This window comes from Narcine bancroftii, chromosome 2 (assembly GCF_036971445.1).
Source record: "Narcine bancroftii isolate sNarBan1 chromosome 2, sNarBan1.hap1, whole genome shotgun sequence".
Classification (NCBI taxonomy): Eukaryota; Metazoa; Chordata; class Chondrichthyes; order Torpediniformes; family Narcinidae; genus Narcine; species Narcine bancroftii.
The window spans coordinates 353225359-353245482 of NC_091470.1; the positions used below are offsets into that span (position 1 = coordinate 353225359).

General features: G+C 40.9%; 1 protein-coding gene across 12 annotated transcripts in view; it reads left to right on the forward strand.

Moving 5' to 3' along the window:
* The window catches only part of LOC138755765 (focal adhesion kinase 1), a 457595-nt gene that overhangs the window by 350445 nt on the left and 87026 nt on the right, over positions 1-20124 (forward strand). For 8 of the 12 annotated variants that reach the window (XM_069922333.1, XM_069922329.1, XM_069922332.1 and 5 more), the window contains 5 exons: positions 1822-1842; positions 2024-2121; positions 8834-8918; positions 16522-16622; positions 17242-17357. In XM_069922333.1, the coding sequence (XP_069778434.1) occupies positions 1822-1842; positions 2024-2121; positions 8834-8918; positions 16522-16622; positions 17242-17357 (421 nt within the window). The remainder of the gene's footprint in view (positions 1-1821; positions 1843-2023; positions 2122-8833; positions 8919-16521; positions 16623-17241; positions 17358-20124) is intronic. The other 4 variants (XM_069922325.1, XM_069922324.1, XM_069922331.1 and 1 more) reach the window with 1 other exon arrangement.

The window sequence follows — 20124 nt, forward strand, 5'->3', positions numbered from 1 at the left end:
TTCAGGCACTTGGTCCACATTTGCCATTAAATTGATGAGTCTCAAGTTGACTTTTGCCTATGGTGTCCTTTGGGAGAATGGCTTTTAGATTGTGGGTTTTGTTTAGGAAGAGTTGCAGGGTGTGTGAGTTTGCAATATTGGAAAAGCAATGTTGCCATGTTGGAACAAATTGTGTCAGGAGATGTGGGATTTTCAAAATGTTTGATTCAAATTTCAGAATTATTGTTAGAGTGCATACAGGACATCACATACAACCCTGAGATTTTTCTTCCTGTGGGCGAAGCAGAATCACCACTTAGTAGTAGTGCAAAAAAACTGTACTCAATGTACACATGTAAATAAATAAAGAAATGTAAACAAAATGCAATGCAGAGAGAAAAAATCAATACAGGGCAAAAGTAAGAGTCCTTAAATGAGTCCCTGATTGAATTTGTTGTTGAGGAGTCTGATGGTGGAGGGTAGCAACTGTTCCTGAACCTGGTGGTGCGAACCTTGTGGCACCTCTGTCTCTTTCCTGACTGAAGCAATGAAAACAGAGCATGTGCTGGGTGTTGTGGATCCTTGATGATTGCTCCCAGAATTTTGTTCAGCAGAGAAATGGCTTTATGCACAGCTCTATGTACAGAGCACTCATGGAGGGGGTTTCTCTGCCACATGGCATTCTGGGAAGTCAGGTCCGCCATTGCTGTTTTACCACTGTCTTTATAAATTGCGCACTACAGCAACTTTCCCACGCTGTTTAAAAATTGTCAGCTATTGCTATTTATATCCTCTCTCTCCTGCTGCGACTTTCCCACGACAAAGTTTATATCTTCATTTTAATCTTCCTTCACGTTCCTGCACTCACGCAAAAACTTGGGCGATTTCAGTCTCACAAATCAATTGCCCATTCTTCACTTGCCTGATTGCAAGAATGGTATCTCCAGTCACCAGGGATTGTACTAGGAGTCAAACTCATCAATTCCTGGCATGAGGTGATGTCATCTGACGCTGGTGTTGAGACAATTTCCCTTTCACACTAGACACCCTAAAGGCCAATTGGCTATTAATTCCTAGGACCACTTGCAAGTGTGAAGGTGACTAGTGAAGCCATTGGATGTAAGAATATATCTGCTCTCTATAAAAGTAGATTAATCTCCCTCTCCCCAAGCAATACCCCACACACAACCACACTTCCATATTAATTTAAATGCTATCTACTGATTTAGAGTTTCATTATTAGTGGCAATTTGTTATATTCCTGTCATTCACACAGTACATGGGAGTTAGTGTGCCAACTTCTTCAATTATCTTAGGATTTCTTACCCTGCGAATGATCGTTCAAGAACCTTTGGCCAAAACGTTAATCATAAGCCACTGTGTGGTTTGTTTTTTTGCGAAAATCAGCAATTATTACCCATCCCTGCTAATAAAGCTGAATCGTAATATTTGTGACTAAATATTTATTTTCTGCTGCTGTATTTCATTCCAAAAATGCTCTTTTCCTGCCTGCATAATATTTAGTCAGTTTAACAAAACTTTAAAAAAAAATCAAAATGGAACAGATGAGTTATTTTGGGTCATATGAGAATGAATGTCGATATTTTTTCCAGTCATTTTGTAAAGAGAGACCACTCTTCAAGTACAGTTGATTTATATTATAACATGTAAAAGTATTTATAATGGTTATTTCCTTTAAGATTTTTGCACAGAAAAATGGCTGATGTTAATCCATTTGAACTACCATACTACATAAGTTGCATTGTTGCAAATTTATTTACAGAATTCGTAATACATTTTGCTTTTGATTTTGTTCTCCTTCCTACCCCAATTGCAATGCAGAAAGCTATGGGATAGACGAAGGTAATTAAACCATTTCTCAATCATTGATTATTTTGCCTGCTGCCTGTTGGGTGAATATAATTGTGTCAATTTGTGTGTCACTTACAATAACCTTTCCTCGTATATAAAAAAAAGTGGAAATGCAAGAATAGTGTGTCACAGAAGCAGATTCATTAACATTAATTCTTTTCACTCTTTGCAGCCAGGGATTACGAGATACAGCGGGAAAGGATTGAACTGGGCCGCTGCATTGGAGAGGGACAGTTTGGCGATGTGCATCAAGGAATTTACACGACTCCAGTGAGTAATTCAGAAGTTAAATTGCTTTCCCAAAGTTCAAAACCAGATAGAAAATATTTGTGCACCATCACCCAAGGAAGGAGTCAAATCTCATTGCATTAATCAGGATTATATGTTGGTTTTGCCTCGCGTCTAAAGTAAATTGCTTGTGGACTGCAAGCTTGTGTGTTGTTCTGCGACAGAGACCTTCATCACAGAGATAAAAATATTGTTAGGGAGGTATCTTTGCCTGAAAAGTGTCTCCAGCCAGTCATCGTGCATTTTTGCTAAACTATTTAACATCCCATGAATAATATGAAGCTTAAAGAAAATAATCAATTTAAATAATCTACTTTATGACTCCTGCCTTTATAAGCATGTTCATGAAATTAATTCCTCAACCCATTATTTTCTTTCAAGTGATTGCAGCATTTACCTTTAATCGTGCCAGAAGAAGAACCACAAAAAACATAAAAAACCAAAGCAATATCTTAAATCTCAGTTTGTCAAATATAGTGAGGATTAATCGATTTTTTTAAATGTTGAAGATATTCAGCAGGTCTTGCATTGCATCCAGAGGGTTAACATTTCAGGTATATTATAATTGTAACTACACCAAAAATAATGTTGGGATTAAAGCACTTGGAAAAATTTATGTAAATTACACAGTTTAAACTCTAAAAGCTTCTTGGATACTACTGCAAGCATTTCCAGCAGCTTTTGTTTCATATTTCCAGCATCTGAGATGCTTTGTCTATTTATTACCTATTCTTTTTTTTTAGTATTTAGAGTTACTGAATTGAACAGTGCAGAAAGAGGCTCTTCAGCCCAACTCTTCCATGCCAGTCAGGTTACCTCCCGGAGCTTTATCCCTCAAAACTTTTCCTATCCATGTGTCTGTCTAATTGTCTTTTAAACATTGTAATTGTACTCACCTCTGTCACTGGTAGCTCATTTCACATACATACCACCATCTGTGTGAAAAAGATACCCCTCTGATCTGCTTTAGATCAAGTTCATTATCATCTGATTGTACAAGTACAGCCTTACAAAACAATATTCTCTATGTTGCATTGGTGCAAAAACATAGATTTAGATTTCATATTTATTGTCAGAGTATACATATGCATCATATAAAACCCAGAATTACCACTTATTAGTAGTGGGGGGGAAAATCTACTCAATGTACACATGAAAACAAATAAAGAATTGTAAATTAATTGTGCAATGCAGAGAGGAAAAAAATCAATAAAGTGCAAAAGGTAGAGTACTAAAATTAGTCACTGACTGAGTTTGTTGTTGAGGAATCTGATGGTGGAGGAGTAGCAGCTGTTCCTGAACTTGCTGGTGTGAGTCTTGTGCCACCTCGACCTATTTCCTGATGGTAGCAGCGAGAACAGTATGTGTGCTGGGTGGTGTGGATCCTTGAGGATTCCTGCTACTCTCCGACGGCAGCATTCCCTGTAGTTGTTCTTGATGGAGGGGAGGGTTTTGCCTATGATGTCCTGGGCTGTGTTCACTGCCTTTAGCAGCACTTTATTCTCAGGGGTATGGGTATCCCTTTTCCAGACTGTGATGTAACCGGTCAGCACCCTTTCCACCACACATCTGTAGAAATTTACCAGAGTTTCTGATGTCATATCAGCCCACTGCAAAATCCTGAGGAAGTAGAGGCACTGATGAGCTTTCTTCATGATGCCATTAGTGTGTTGGGTCCAGGAAAGATTCTCCGAAATAGTGACTCCTTGGAACTTGCATTTGCTCACTCTTTTCACCTCTGATCCCCTAGTGATCACTGGATCGTATACCTCTGGTCAACAATCAGGTCCTTGGTTTTGGTGACATGGAGTGCAAGGTTGTTGTTGCTGCACTATTCAACTGTTTTCAATGTTCATCCTATATGCTGACTCGTTGTCTTTTTTGAAACAACCCACTACCATGATGTCATCAGGAAGTTTCTAGATGGTGTTATTATCGTACTGAGAAAAAGGCAAACACATAAATGATGCATATGTAGAACATGAGCGTGTAATAAATATATATTTTTTATTTATATATCTATATATAAAAATAATTATTGTTAAATAAATAGTAGAGTCTTAAGAGTTTGTATGAACAGTCCATCAGTTGTTCAGTGTTCTCACTGCCCGTAGGAAGAAGCTGTTTCTCAACCTCGTGATGCTGGTTTTGATACTCCTGCATTTTTTCCGACAGGAGTAGCTGGAAGATGTGGGGTGATAGGTCTAAATCTCCCCCCTTTCAACTTAAATATATGCCTTCTTGTTTTGGACTCCCATATTCTGGGAATAATACTGTCCATTCACCTTATCTTTCTGCCTCATTTTATGTACTTCCATAATGTCATCTCTTAGCCTCCAATTTTCCAGGAAAATAAGGCTCAGAATATCCAGTCTCTCATTGAACTCAAGTCCTCTAGTTATGGTAAGATTCTTGAAAATGTTTTCCATACTCTTTCATCATCCTTCCTCCAGCTATGTGACCACACAACACTCCAAGTCTAATCTCACCAAAGTCTTGTATAATAGATTCAAGTTCCTTTTTTTTTTAAACTTTATTTAAAGATTTTATCACAGGAATACAAAGAAAATTACATTTAAAGAAAAGATATAAAATAAAATAATATAATTACAATACAACATTAATAACCTAACTTAATTCATCCACCCCCCCTACATATACAAGAACTAAAAAAAATATATAAAAAAAACCCCACCCTTCCCCTCCCCCAAATAAAGAGTGAAGATTCAAGTTCCTTTATTGTCATCTCATAAAAACAGTGCAATATTACATGGAATTTGCATTCCTCTGCTGTAAGGCAAACAGATTTGCCATCAGCAGAAATTGCCTGAAGTGCCTCTAACAGTCAGAGAAAGAGAAATCCGCCCCCCCACCCCCCCCCCCCCCCCTCCAAGTCACCAAGTGTCCATGGATTAGCCTCCAGGGCTGCCGCATCCCCTGCAGCTACACAGGTCCAGTCTAAACCATCAGTGACCCAAGCTCTAGATCTGACCTCCAACCCAATCAGAAAACCCCCTGCACCCTCTCGCATCCCTGTTTCAGTACCTCATACCCCTTTAACCAGTTATACCAGTCTGCAGCAGTCCACAATAGCAACGTGATGTCCTAACTCTTGTATTCATTACCATAACCAATTTTGGCAAGCAAGCCAAACACCTTCTTTACCACCTAGTCACCACTTTCTGGGAACTATACCCTCACTTTCCAGGACCAAGTTGATTACTGTGAAAGCCCTGAATTTATTTTTAGGGGTATTGGTACTGCACTGGTTTAATTTTCAAAAATGTAACACCTGACAATTGTCCAAAGTTAATTTCATCTGCCATTGCTTGTCCCACTTTATCAATTGGTTTAGATCCTGTTGCAATCTTAAGCTTCTTCACTGCCCACTATACCGCTGTCAACTTCATACTTACTATTCATCCCGATCATTAATGTAGATCAGGGCTTCCCTAACTTTTTAAACTCACGGAACCTTTTTGGGGAGCACTTGGAAATCACAGAACCCAAATCATCAATTACAGTTTAAAAGATTGGCTATATACACAAGTATGGTAAGAAAGTAAATAAGTAAACTCACCATTCTCCACGTTGAAATCATTTGTTACCTTTAACTTACATCAAGTCAGTTTCTGTATTTTTTTATTGCTGCATAATATGAAAATTGTGCATCTGGTGCCTCTATTTCTGGCTGAGGTGAATCCAAGTGACAAATAATTTTCGTCATACCTTCATTTCTTCATAATACTTGATTTTTCCTATATAGGTGTAATTGAAGAATCTTCTTGAATAAACAATGGCACCTCAATACTTTCTTCAGATGAATTATCCTTTCTCCTAGTCTCTTTTTTAGTCCAACAATCCATGGTTCTTATATCTTTAACATATGGCTAGCTTCGCGAGAAAAGAAATCGGATTCTCATTGGTTGAAAATAATGTGCAGACCTGACATCATATTTTTTTCTTAGGGTGGAGTGCTCTGTTTGTTGCCGTTCCAGATAGCGGTTGAATTAAAGACAGAAGTAATGTTATTTAAAGAAAAACAGATAGATCTTTATTACTCCATGTTATTTCTTCCACGGAACGCCTACGCCTTTCCACGGAAGCCCAGGGTTTCACGGAACCCAGTTTGGGAAACCCTGATAGACATGATGAACCACAGCGATCACAGTGGCACAAAACTGGCCACAGGCCTCCAATCTGAAAAACACTTTCAACCTCTTGATTTCCACAACCAAACCAATTATGTATTCAATTCCAGCTCAATCTCATGATCTAACCATCCAGAAAAGCTCACCGTGCATGACCTTGTTAAAGGTCCATGTAAACACCATCTGCCTTGTCCTCATCAATCTTCTCATCGCCTCTTCAAAAAAACTATCAGGCTTGTGAGAGTTTATGGAGGTTTGGTAGGACATCAGAAACACTGGCAAATTTCAACAGATGTGTGATGGAAAGTGTGCTGACTGATATATCACAATACCCCTGAGAATAAAGTCCTCCAAAAGATAGTGGACACAGCCCAGGACATCACAGGCAAAACCCTCCCACCATCGAGAACATCTACAGGGAATGCTGCTGTCAGAGAGCAGCAGCAATCATCAAGGAGCCACACCACCCAGCACACGCCCTGTTCTCACTGCTACCATCAGGAAAGGGCTATAGATGCTACAAGACACTTACCACCAGGTTCAGGAACAGCTGCTACCCCTCCACCATCTGACTCCTCAACAACAAATTTATTCAGGGACTCATTTAAGGACTCTTATTAATTTTGCACTTTTTCGCCCTATATTGCACAGTTTGTTTATATTTCTTTACTGTTTACATGTGCATGTTAAGTACAGGTTTTTTTCTTGCACTACCAATAAGAGGTAATTCTGCCTCACCTGCAGGGAAGAGAATCTTAGGGTTGTATGTGATGTCATGTACCAAACAAATCACCTCAAAAACTGCCCCATGTCCTATATGCGAAGGTGACATTTTGGTACTGTCATTTTGGGCACCGAAATTCAAACATCATGAAGGCTTTCCTCCTCAAGATGGCAACAAGAGGGAAGTGCTCAAACTGCTCACCCAGCTTCAAGAAGCCTGCGGAGGTGCTGCAGCTGTCCAGGAAGCGGGTCCACAGCCTCATGGGGTACCTTCCCTTGGGTAGTCTTTACTTTCTGGAGTCGCCTCTGCCGCTCACTTCCCTCAATGAGAAGACTTGCTCGCTTGATCCTGCCTGCTCGCTCTCTCCCTCCTTCCCACTCACTCCCTCCCTCCATCTTGCTTGCTCTCTCCCTCTTTCCTGCTCACTCACTCCCTCCTGCTTGCTCTCTCCCTCCCTCCTTGCTCACTCGTTCTCTCCCAGAGTGCTTTGAGGGGAATGCTGGGCCTTGATGATCAGACTTTAGATGAACACGGCCCTGAATCAAATTGAGTGAGGCACGGAGGTGGGTGGCAGTGAGCGAGCGGCCTGTGTATTTAAGGCAGAGTTTGATAGCTATTTGATTAGTCAGGGCGTCAAGATTTATGGGGAGAAAGCTGGGGAGTGAGCCTTAGTGAGTAGATAGATCAGCTCATGATGAGAATGGTGGAGTAGACTCAATCGGCCAATGGGTCCATTTCTGCTCCAATATCTTGCGATCTATTTGAAAGGGAATTAAGTAATGTTTTGCTTTATCCAAGGAGATGTCTCCTATGATATTCAACAGCCATGCATCCAGAAACAGAACTGAACGAATGAGAAGATTTGTGTTTTAATTCATTGTTTTTCATTACATTTATATTATTGTGTTCCTTGATTTCTTTAGTTAGTGTATGACAGGTTTATTTATTCTTTCCATTCTTAATTAGACTGATAAATGTGAGCAACATTTAAATGAAAAATTACAATTGATCATCAGAACCAAGACCCGAAACATTGGTTATCCTTTTGTTTTATGGCTGCTGCGTGACCTGCTGAGTTTCTCCAGCACCTTTCTCCTTGGGGAACACTGAAGCAAAGTATTCATTTTGGATCTCCTTTGCCTCCAGGCACATTTCCTACCTTTATTTCTGAGCTGCTCTACCCTCATTCTAGTCATCCTTCTGTTCTTCACGTGCGCACAGTTTTCCTTAATCCTGATTTCTCGTGCTTCCTTCCAGCTCTCCAAAGTCTCTTTTTGTTCCTTCCTGGCCACCTGAGTAAGGGTTGACAGAATCTTGATGATGAACTGAGAAGCATTTTCATTGAAATTATATTAAACTGAAGATTATTACTTGCACCTAATAACAAAAACATACACCATCCAAATGACTGCAAAGAGTACATGGAACAGGAAAAATGATATGATCTAGGCACACTGTTCTCAAAAATCTACTCTATCCCGATTCCCTACCAATGATAATTGCGGACATCAATCAATCAGTCATGAAATTAAAGGTTAACAACAGAACTTATGCTCTCATTAAATTCTGTCTTTGAATTGCTTAAAATTGTTTCCAAGCATCTTGTATTAATTAAAAAGACCTGATATGGCTGTTGTGTTTTTAGTCAAACCTAGATTTAACTTTAAGCATTTCAATTTTACTTAATATAATGAAACTTTGAGATTTATAATTATTTGAATAATACTTTGAAGTTCAGAGCTCAGTTCATTTCTGGTAAATTCAACTACTTCATTGGTTTATCAAATATTGATAATCAAACCTGTTTTATTCTTTGCAGGAAAATTCTGCAATGGCAGTCGCTATCAAAACATGCAAAAACTGCACCTCAGATAGTGTTCGGGAGAAATTCCTGCAGGAAGCCTGTAAGTTAATAAATGCAATTGTTTCCCAAGTATAAGGAAATCCCAACACACATCAAACATATGTAATAAATCTGTAACTGCAGCAATTCTGCATGTTTCATTTGTCCCTTCAAATGTTTATTGATGTAGGGCAGTGAAATCTGCACATTCAAAAATGACTACAAAATAGATTGATCTGTGAAAATCACAACTTCTGCCAGAGAAGACTGAGGATTTCATTTGGTCTTCCATGATAAATGATTTTGGTCCCTAAAATACGAGTTTAACATAACCTATCGGCTGATAGCGAACGCACGCTTCCAGTCCGATTGGCGCAGACTTTGCAGAATCCACAACATGCTTGGGTCTTATGTGGCCATACATCTCCAATTGGACAATGTGAGATGCCTCAAATTGTCTGAACCTGCATTTTCATGGAAAAGGAAAAGAAAGTGGTTTTATTCCTGCTTACTATCCTGTTAGCCTTTTATGGACAAAGAAAGGATCTGTTCCGGCTTTGGCTGGTCTTACTTAATTAAATAGCCAACTGAAATGCACCATTGAAACTCTCTGATAGGAAACGACCACTTGAATAATGTTCTAAAAAGTTTTGAAAGCCCAAGGATCTGTCCCTTGGCAAAGAGTTAAGTGGAGATGAGTGATGAGGGCAGTGGTGCAGGAATTGTTAGAATCTTCAAACTCAATCGTGGTGAAGATGGCCATCGAGTTTGCAAAAACTTTCTATCAATTGTCTGTAGCTCAACCATTTTGCTTCATTCTTCAACTCTTCCGGTGTATGATCATGTTTTTTTTAGCTGGCTGCTTGTGGGAAGGTTTATTCCTTTTTGGACTTTTGTAATGGGGTGGATCTTCAGACAGTAGGCACATCCATCCATCAATATCTTCTCACCAAAGGCTTTAAGAGTGCAATACCTGAGGTATTGTGGAGAAAACTGTAAAGGACAGAAAATAGATCTATGTATTAAATCTTATCACTTTTTTGAATATTTTATGTAAAGTGTTAAAACCATGATACATATAATGAGAAAAACAAATAATACATATGATCAATAAAAAATCATGGTATATATAAACATACTACCTCCCTCCTACCCACCCTCCTCCCATACCAACCCTCCCCCCCACCCTATCCCCCCCTATACTCTTACGCCAAATCTCCTAACCAACTAACCTAAAGTCAAAAGTAAAAGTAAGGCGATATAACATAATTAATTACCATGGATTAGAGTCACACCACTACAGCATGGCCAGAGAATTCAAAATTTTAAACCCATATAATCCAAATTTTCCAATTTAAAAAATAATTATCACATAAATTATACTTTTTTTTTCCAATGGAATCTCAATTCCAAATGCCATCTATGTAAACTCAAATTAGTCTCATTTTTCCAAGTAATCGTGAAACATTTTATGGCTACATCTAATGCTAATCTCAAAAATTCAATTTGAAATCTAGTTAGTCTCAATTCTAAACTCAACTTTTTAATATTACCTAATAAAAATAGTGATGGATTCAATGTAATTTTAAATTTAAAAATACCCTCTAAAAGTTCTTTAAGTTGCATCCAAAAAGGTTTTACCATATCACAAGTAGAATGTAAAAAGGCCTACTTCCTTTTGACATCTAAAACATAAATCTGAAGAAATTAAATTAAATCTCTTCAATTTTTCTGGAGTTAAATGTAATTGATGTATAAAATTAGAATGAACTAACCGATATTTCACATTAACAATTTTAGTCATACCATGTTGACATAAATTTCCCCCATCTTCCTGATTAATTACACTATCCCTAACTCTTTTTCCCATTTTAATCTAGATTTTTGTAAATCTAACTTAGGCATTTTATTCTGTAATAACGAGTACATTTCAGATACAAATCTTTTCTTCTCATCTTCGATAAGAAAAATTTCAAATTGAGATTGTCTTGGTAGTCTTAAAATATGTCCAAAATTATCCAATCATAAGGCTCTAATTTGATAATAACAAAAAAGAGTATTTGATGATACTTATATTTTTCTTTCATTCTTTGAAAAGAAATAAAATAACGCACTTTGTCCCAATTCCCCATTAACTCTTGCCCTTCTCACCTTCTAGTTTTTGATTCCTACCCTGGAGAAAATACTGAAAATTTACTTTATCTCATGGTAATAAACAGAGCTGTTTGGCTGCAAACTGATATTCTACCACTCTGCTGTTCAGTATTTATGAAGGTAGAGGTATTAATTCAGATTTTAACTGCTTAATTTTGTTTTTCTATGACTTGAAATAGGAAGTCATTCAGAAAGTGAAGGGTTTTCAGAGTTGTGGATTTTTCGTTGTTGAAATGTGTATGCTGTGCACGTTGAATCTTTTGAAGAACGGATTGATTGTTGTTCATTGCAATTTCTTAAATTCCATAGGAGCATGATTATAGCGTGGACCATTGCACCTCGCCACTCTACCTTCCCCGTCTATCCCTCAGTTGGGGGTGGGGGGGTGGGGGGTGTCCATCCCATCCCAACCTGTAAAAGTGAAGAGAAGAAAACAGCCTGACCACTGTCTACTGTGTCGTGACAAACCCATAAAACCCTGCTGTATTATCTTATACTGTCGTTGTGGGTGTCTTGAATGTTGTATGTAGTTGTGGTTAGTTAAGGGTTAATTGTTGAGGGTTGGGGGTAGGGAGGGAGGGGGATGAAAATAGCTTGAATTCTGCAGAAAACTGGGTATAAAACTGATAATTGTAAACTAGTCATTGTTGACACTGTTAATATTGACACTGATAATGTTGATAACTGAGGTTAAGTTTAGAAAATTATAAATAAAATATTCAAAAAAAAGAAGTGCAATTGCAGGCAAATGTTAGTGTATCTATATAATCACTCGTGAACTAATAGAATTTTTAAACATCCAGCATGATAACAGGCTATTTCGGCCCACGAGCCCAATTGCACCCGAATGACCTTCATCCTGATACATTTCAAAAGGTGGGAGGAAACCAGAGCCCCAGGGAAAATCCACTCAGACATAGGGAGAACGTACAAACTCCTTACTGACAGCGGGGGATTGGGACCTCCGTCCCGATCACTGGTGCTATAAAGGCATTGCGCTGACTGCTACACCAACCATGCCACCCCAATAGCATGAGGTGTGAATAATCTACTCTAGTCGTATATAGCTTTGGCTTGTCTCTAACTAAATTTTTTACAAATTTTTAAAAATAGAGTCAGGGAACACCCATGAAGACAAGAGCGCGCAGAAAGAAGGGATTGTCAAGCAAGAGGGTACCTGCGCCCGGGAAACCCGCTTTTGTTATGTGGGTCGTTGTATCAGTAAAAAGGGGGAAGCAGCAGGAATGCGAGAGGTATAAAAGTTGGGCCTGACTCCCCCAATAAAACACAGAGCTTAACCCGACTGCACTTGTGTGTGTATGTGCGCCTTTTTCTCGAGTAGCGCACGGCTACAATTGGTGACCTTGACAGTTTAGACGGCATCTAAACCCACCGATGAGCGAGCCAGCAACAGTCCACATAGTCGCTCTCAAGCTGCCGACCTTCTGGACGAATCATCCACGTGTGTAGTTTGATCAGGTTGAGGCACAGTTTCAGATCCGGCGGATCACAGCAGAGTCCACCTTGTACCACCTCGTGGTGAGCACCCTGGACCAGGACATGGTGAGCCGGGTGGCCAACTTCATCCAGGTGCCCCCATCGGAAGGCACATACACTGCCTTCAAGGACTTGTTAATCGAAACCTTTGGGATCACAGCGTGAGAAGGGAACACATCTGCTTCACCTGGATGGATTGGGGAACAGGCCCCCCATTGGCTCTCATGAATGAGATGCTGGCCCTCCTGGGCAAACATAAGCCCTGCAGACGCCGACTTCAGTGACCCCTGGAAAGTCGCAACACGAGCAGACGTTCTGTGGAAACCGAAAAGAGAGTGCTCGGCATCCCTGGAGCTCATCGCTAAATCCCACATCCAGACCCATGCAGATTTTCCAATGGAGCAACAGCCCCACAAAGGAAGTGATCCCAATGACCAGTGGTGTTTCTACCACTGGAGATGGGGTTCTGGAGCCCACTGGTGCAGGCCGCCATGCACATTTCAGGGAAACACTGGGCCCAGCCATCACTAATGGCCACGATGGCTGGCCAATAAGATAGCCTCCTGTACACTTGGGATCGCCAGTCTGGATGGCGTTTCCTCATGGACACAGGAGCAGAGATCAGCGTCCTGTCCCCGTTGGGGCAGGAGACCAGTAACAGACAGTCAGGCCCCACACTGAGGGCTGCCAACAACAGCATGATCCAGACCTACAGTACCCGTAAGGTCCAATAGCAGTTGCGAGACAGCCTTTTCTCATGAGTGTTCACGTTCGCCGCAATGGAACAGCCACTCCTCGGGGCAGACTTCCTGCACACCCATAGCCTGCTCATGGATCTCAAGGGTTGGAGACTGATCCACTCCAGGACTTTCCATAGTGTCCCCCTAAAAGATGCCAAGTTTCCAGCAATCCACCTAGACTCAATGCAATGAACTACACACAAATACACAAGGTCCTGGCAGTGCTCACCACCACCACCCCCCCCCCCGCCATTCACCATGGCGATACCCCGGCATGGAGTACAGCACCATATCCTGACCCAGGGCCTGCCACTCCACACACGAGCAAGACGCTTCCCTCTGGAAAAGCTCCAGCTGGCGAAGGAGGAATTCAAGAAACTGGAAGAGCTTGGCATCGTACAGGGGTCAGACATCCCATGGGTTTCTTCCCTGCATATTGTGCCCAAAGCCACTGGGGGTTGGATACCATGCAGCGATTACCATCAGCTCAACAAGGCCACAACACCAAATCACTACCCCATGCCACACATTCAGGACTTTGCGCTATCCTGCACAGAGCAAAGATCTTTTCCAAAGTGGACCACGTGCAGGGATATCACCAGATTCTGGTTTACCCTGATGATATCCCCAAGTCCACCATCATCATCCCATTTGGCTGTTCGAATTCCTGCGAATGCTGATTGGTTTGAAGAACGCCACACAGACCTTCTGGTGATTAATGGATGCAGTGGGCCGAGACCTGGACGGCACCTTCATCTACCTGGATGACATCCTCGTGGTGAATAAGAACCGACAGGAGCACTTAATGTACCTCTGCAACCTTTACACCCTGCTGAGCGAGTTTGGCCTGACGATCAACCCAGCCAAATGCCAGTTTGGTTTGGAGGCCATTGACTTCCTGGGCCATAAGATAACCAGGGATGGAGCCACACTGCTACCCAGCAAGGGAGAGGCCATCCAGAAATTTCCTAGTCCCAGCACGACCAGAGGACTATACGAGTTCATGGGGATGATCAACTTCTACCACAGGTTCATTCTCTTGGCTGCCTGGATCATGCAGCCTTTGTTCGTCCGGATGACAGGCAAGGCAAAGGGCATCACATGGGACGAGGAGTCAGCGGAGGCCTTTATGAAGGCCAAGGAAACCCTGGAAGGTGCTGCTCTCTGGCACATCCCAGGGCAGATGCTCCAACGGCCCTGACAGAAACGGCGATCTGTGGAGTTCTGGAGCAGCAGATTGAAGGAAGTTGGTGGCCACTGGCTTTTTTCAGTAAACATCTGCGGCTTCCGGCACTGAAGTATAGCATTTTCAACAGAGAGCTACTGGTGCTGTACTTGACCATCAGGATTTTTACGGCTTTCACAGACCACAAGCCTCTGACCTTCACTTTGGCTAAGATCTCAGACCCCTAGTCAGTCCGCCAGCAGCATCACCTGTCTTACATCTCAGAACACATCACAGATGTAAGGCACGTCTCCAGCAAGGACAAAGTGGTGGCTGACGCACTGTCAAGGCAGAGTATCCACACGTATTAAGGGAAGTGGATTTCACAGTGCTGGTGGAGGCGCAGCAAGACAACAAGGAGATGCCCCAGTACAGGACACCCATATCAGGACTGCAGCTCCAGGGCATCCCAGTCAGCACAGGTATCACCACCCTCCTGTGCGACATGGTCACCGGCCTGGTCAGTCCTATCGTCCCAGCGGCTTGGAGACTGTAGGTTTTCAATTCCATCCACGGACTGGCTCACCCGTCCATCAGGGCCACAATCCGACTGGTGGCCAGCAAATACATGTGGCATGGATTGCAAAAACAGGTCAGAGGGTGGGTGAAGGCTGCACGGTGCCAAACAGCCAAAGTGCAAGGGCATACCAAGACCCCACCACAGCACTTCAAGCTCGTAGAGCAAAGGTTTGACCATGTCCTCGTGTACATAGTAGGACTCTTACCAGTATCCCAGGGCTTCTGCTACCAATTCACGACGATCAACTGCTTCACCAGGTGGCTGGAAGCAGTCCCACTGGCAGACACATCCAAAACCTCATGCGCCAGGGCTCTCATTTCATCTTGGGTGGCACGTTTTGGGTTACTGTACCACATCACATCGAAACAAGGGGCTCAGTTCACCACCAGCCTGTGATCTGACCTCGCCAGCTGCACCACATAATGGCCTACCACCCACAGTCAAATGGGCTGGTGGACTGCTTCCACAGGCACTTCAAGATTGTGCTCATGACCTGACTCCAAGGACCTAACTGGGTGGATGAGCTACTATGGGCACTGTTGGGTATCTGCACGGCACCAAAGGAGGACCTCAACTCCTTTTCAGTTACGGAGCTCCACTGATGGTCCTGGGGGAGTTCGTACCATCTCCAGGCAGGCAACAGGATGATCCAGCAGCTCTCCTCCGCAAGCTGAGGGAAAGAGTCAGCAACCTGGCCCAAACTCCACCTTCCAGGCATGGACATGCAAGGACCAACATATCCAAGGACCTACAGGACTGTGAGTGTTTTCATTCGCAGGGGTTCGCATCGTCCACCACTGCAGAGACCTTACAATGTCCCGTTCCGGATCGTATGTAACAGTGGAGTCACTTTCAAGCTGGAGGTCAGAGGCAAGACAGAGGTTTTACCATGGACAAACTAAAGCTGGCACACCTGGACCTGGTTCGCCCAGTCAAAACTCCAGCACTATGCAAAAGAGGCAGGCCACCGAAGACTGCAGAGACACAACCTCCGGGCACCAAGGACAATACCGCCAGTTCTGGGGGGGTCAGCAAACCATGCAGCGGCACTAGCCCTAGCAAGTGAACCGGCGGACGAACGGCAAGGGCAGCTTAAGGGCCAGTGACCCCAAAATGGTACTGGCCCCGCTGCACAGACAACAGACAGGGACAGCATGTGGGGAAGAAGGGATTGTCATGCAAGAGGGTATCTGTGCGCAGGAAACACGCTTTTGTTATGTGGGTCGTTGCGTCAGTTAAAAGCAGGAACACAAGAGGTATAAAAGTCAGGCTTGAGCCCCCAATAAAACACAGAGCTTAACCTGAATGTGTGTGTGTCTGTCTGTCTGTCTGTCTGTCTGTCTTCCGAGTAGCGCGTGGCCATACAATCTTTGTTTCTGGTTTGAACTCTTTATCAAGACTCTTTTTCTCTCTGGATGCTGCCCGATCTTCTGAGTCCCTCCAGTTTCTCATTGACTGCTCTCAAGATTCCAACACCTGCAATTCTCATGCTTTTCCAGTAACATAAATTTGTTTTCTTTTTTAAAAGTGACCATGCGACAGTTTGACCACCCTCACATAGTGAAGCTGATTGGTGTAATCACTGAAAATCCAGTGTGGATAATTATGGAGCTATGTACATGTGGAGAGGTATGAACAAACAGATTTAATCGGAAACACGTGATTATCATGTATCATATGTCAATCTTTTTTTCTAAATATAAAATGACTGAGGCCATGAGTCAGGATTGGCAATAAACATTTATTAAAAACATGAAGCATATACTTAACAAATTAAGAACAGCCCTTGAAGAATTAATGCTGAAAATTGATGAAGGAGATTCATTGGATGCAGTTTGCATAAAATGTCAAAATGGCTACAAAATTACTCAAATAATGGATCATTTAAAGAAATCAAATATGTATGTGCTCCATTTCTGATAAAACATTTCATGTTTAAAAGAGCATTTATTGAAAAAAAATTTCCTGTTATCTTGGTAATGTTGATCAATTCAGTTTCATTCATAATTAGTATTTTTATAAGCTACTTTTAGATGCGAAAAGCACTTTCAAAAATGTAATAATCTAAAATTTAGAAAAACTTTCTTGCAAGCAAAATGTAAAATTGAGGATGCACGAAATTGTAAGTGATTTCCTAAAGGGTTGTCACATTATGCTTCTCCCAGTTATATTTGTGATTGTATGTTTCTAAAAATATAAGTTTTAGAACTACATTTTAATGTTTTATACTGGTATATTTTTCACTCAGTTACGGTCGTTTTTGCAAGTAAGGAAGTACAGTTTGGACTTGGCCTCCTTAATTTTGTATGCCTACCAGTTAAGCACAGCACTTTCTTATCTGGAGAGTAAGAGATTTGTACATCGGTGAGTAGATGTGCATTTTGATTCCTTTCAAAGGAAAAGATACTGTTGGATTTTTGTTTTGCTTCCAAAGAACCTAACTCAATGCATAAATTAACATTCGCCAATTAATAGTAGTCAAGCAGAAATAAATGGATGTTTGAACCAAAGTAATACCAGACAGGTCATATGGGGAGAAGGCCCTTGTGTTCTTGACAGAACAATAATTATGTGTTTAATGCTTCCCATCTATCAGAGGTGAGCTTCCTGATATTTTTCACTTGCAAATTATTAATGGAGTCCTCATCATAGAAACCTGCTTGCATTTAATTTTTGTTGATCTGCTCCATTATAAATAACAGGGAAAAGTAAAGTAGAAACTAAATAATAAATCAAATATAATATACATACCATTATGCCAATCTCTCTGTGTGAAGGAAACCAATCAAATTTTGGAAACAGTGCTAAATCAGTGCCCCCTTCTGGTTGACAGATAAAATTTGGTTTCAATTTTCAATACAGTACAGTACCCCATATGCAAAATGGTTGGGAGCAGAGGTTTTACAGTTTTTAGGTTTTTTTTTCAGTTTTTGGAACAATGGAACTAAGCACCAAGTATCATCAACAGAATATCTGTATCAGTAGTTAAACAACAAACGACGACAGGCTTTTTGAACGCCAGCATTACGCCACAAGTGGAAAATTCACATGAAATAACATTTAGTACTTAAAAAAAAACAATCTGCTTACAAAAGAAGATCAATTCTGCACCAAACACTAGAAATTCTTCTCGATGGCTTTTTCAAATGCTTCTTCCAGTGTCATCTGCCTCATTAACAATAGTTTTTGTCTTAGAAATCTCTTTGATTTATAAATTGACATGATTTCTTGTTCTGTTATGAATGTACGCTACTCTAGTCCTTCAATAAGTCCATCACACATTTCACCATGTTGATATAGGCACTTTTTCTGCAGTGTTAACGTAACTAAGTCCTCTTCATTGAGATCACCTTGATTCAGAACAATTTCACCATCAGTCAGCGAATGAACAACTGGAGCCTCATTATCAATTTTTAAAAATTCTTCAATATCCACTTCTTCCAGCTTACTGACAGTCTCTGAACTTATGTATAAAGGAGGTCACACAACATATTTTTCTCACCTGACCTACGGAATAATCCAAAATCACCATCGTCACTGAACATAGTTGCAGGCCAGAGGTGGTGCCAGGCATGTATAACTGTGTCTTTAGTCATTGTGTTCTAAGCGTTGGCAACAGCATATATGGCATCCTTTATTGCTAAACTCCTTTTGGAAACCTGCCACTCCCAAGCCTCTGTTCACTGCTGACAGCATGTTGTTCAAGAAACTATTTTTATATTCACTCTTCATTGATCTAAGGATACCTTGATCACATGGCTGAATGAATGAAGTAACATTTGAGGGAATGTATATGATGTGAACATTATCTTTGTTGAAATTTTCAGCTGGAGGATGAGCCGAATAGTTGTCGTGGAATAACAAAATCTTACAGTTGTCATCCAATCCAGCTTCCCTGCAGTGAGCACAACACGCTTGTCCAAAGTGTTTGTTAAACCAATCTGAAAACATATCCCTGGTGACCCATGCCTTTTTGTTTGCATAATCATGGACTGATAAGAAATTCACTGTTATCCCTAGTGGTATCTGCAGGCCTTTTTGCCATTTTCAACTCTATCTTTGTACACCAGAGCTCTTGTTCTCAAAGGGACACCACAGAGCCCCACACATAGGCAAGTCAGGTGATGAATTTTTTTCAACTTGCCCTAAAAAAAATTGGGTTTTGGATATTTTCAGTTTTTGAATCTTCGGATATGGGGTACTCGACCAGTATTAAATTGCCTAACAAAGCCACACAGTCCACGAAGAATAGCTTGAAGTTTATTGTGAAAGAAAGTAAATTCTTCTATGAGATCTCCAGGTCGACCAAGAAACCAAAAATTATTTTTAAAGAAATGGAATAGCAAAATAAAATTTAAATATTCAATTTGGAAATGAATGAAAAATTTCTGGAAATACAATCTCTGATTACCTCTTCGGAGAGTTATTATTTTACATCATTAATTATCCATCAGGAACCTTTCTCACTCAACAGTTCCTGCCTGACTTGTTGAGTATTTCCAATACATTATTACATTTATCCATAATTGTGCAATAAAGTTATTGAGTTTATTACTGGGCAAACATGAGTGCTCATTGAATTTCAACAGAGCTAAATAGCATGGCTTTTGTTGCGACTTTCTGGAGCCTCAGTGCAAAGTGGCATACTATTTGCAATGTTTAATAATTGAAAGAGGATGTTCACCAAATTGTATTATACAGTAAAACCCCAGGTAGAATGGCATACCAGCATCCAGCACCCATGGGGATTGGTAGATGCCGGATATGTGAATTTTCCAGTTGCCTGAGATTGTGTGTTGTGTGTATTGGCAAACTGGCCGCTAGGGGGTGCCAATTTTAAACTTTTGTATTCTTTGCCTAATTATTTTCCACTATATTTTTTTTGCTGGTTGCTTGAGGCTGCCAGTTGTTTGAATTCTAGATAATGGGGATTTTACTGAACTATTGTTGAATGGTGATACATAAGAGAATACTGAGGGAAAGTTTAAAAAAATAAATTGAACAGTAGTGTAGATATTCATCATGCAATTGTTGTAGTATGTGTAATCCATTCCACGAAGCAATAGATTGTTAGTGAGAGGAAATCTTAATTCAGTGAGAGTGAATAATCAATGACTGAGCAGATTGATTT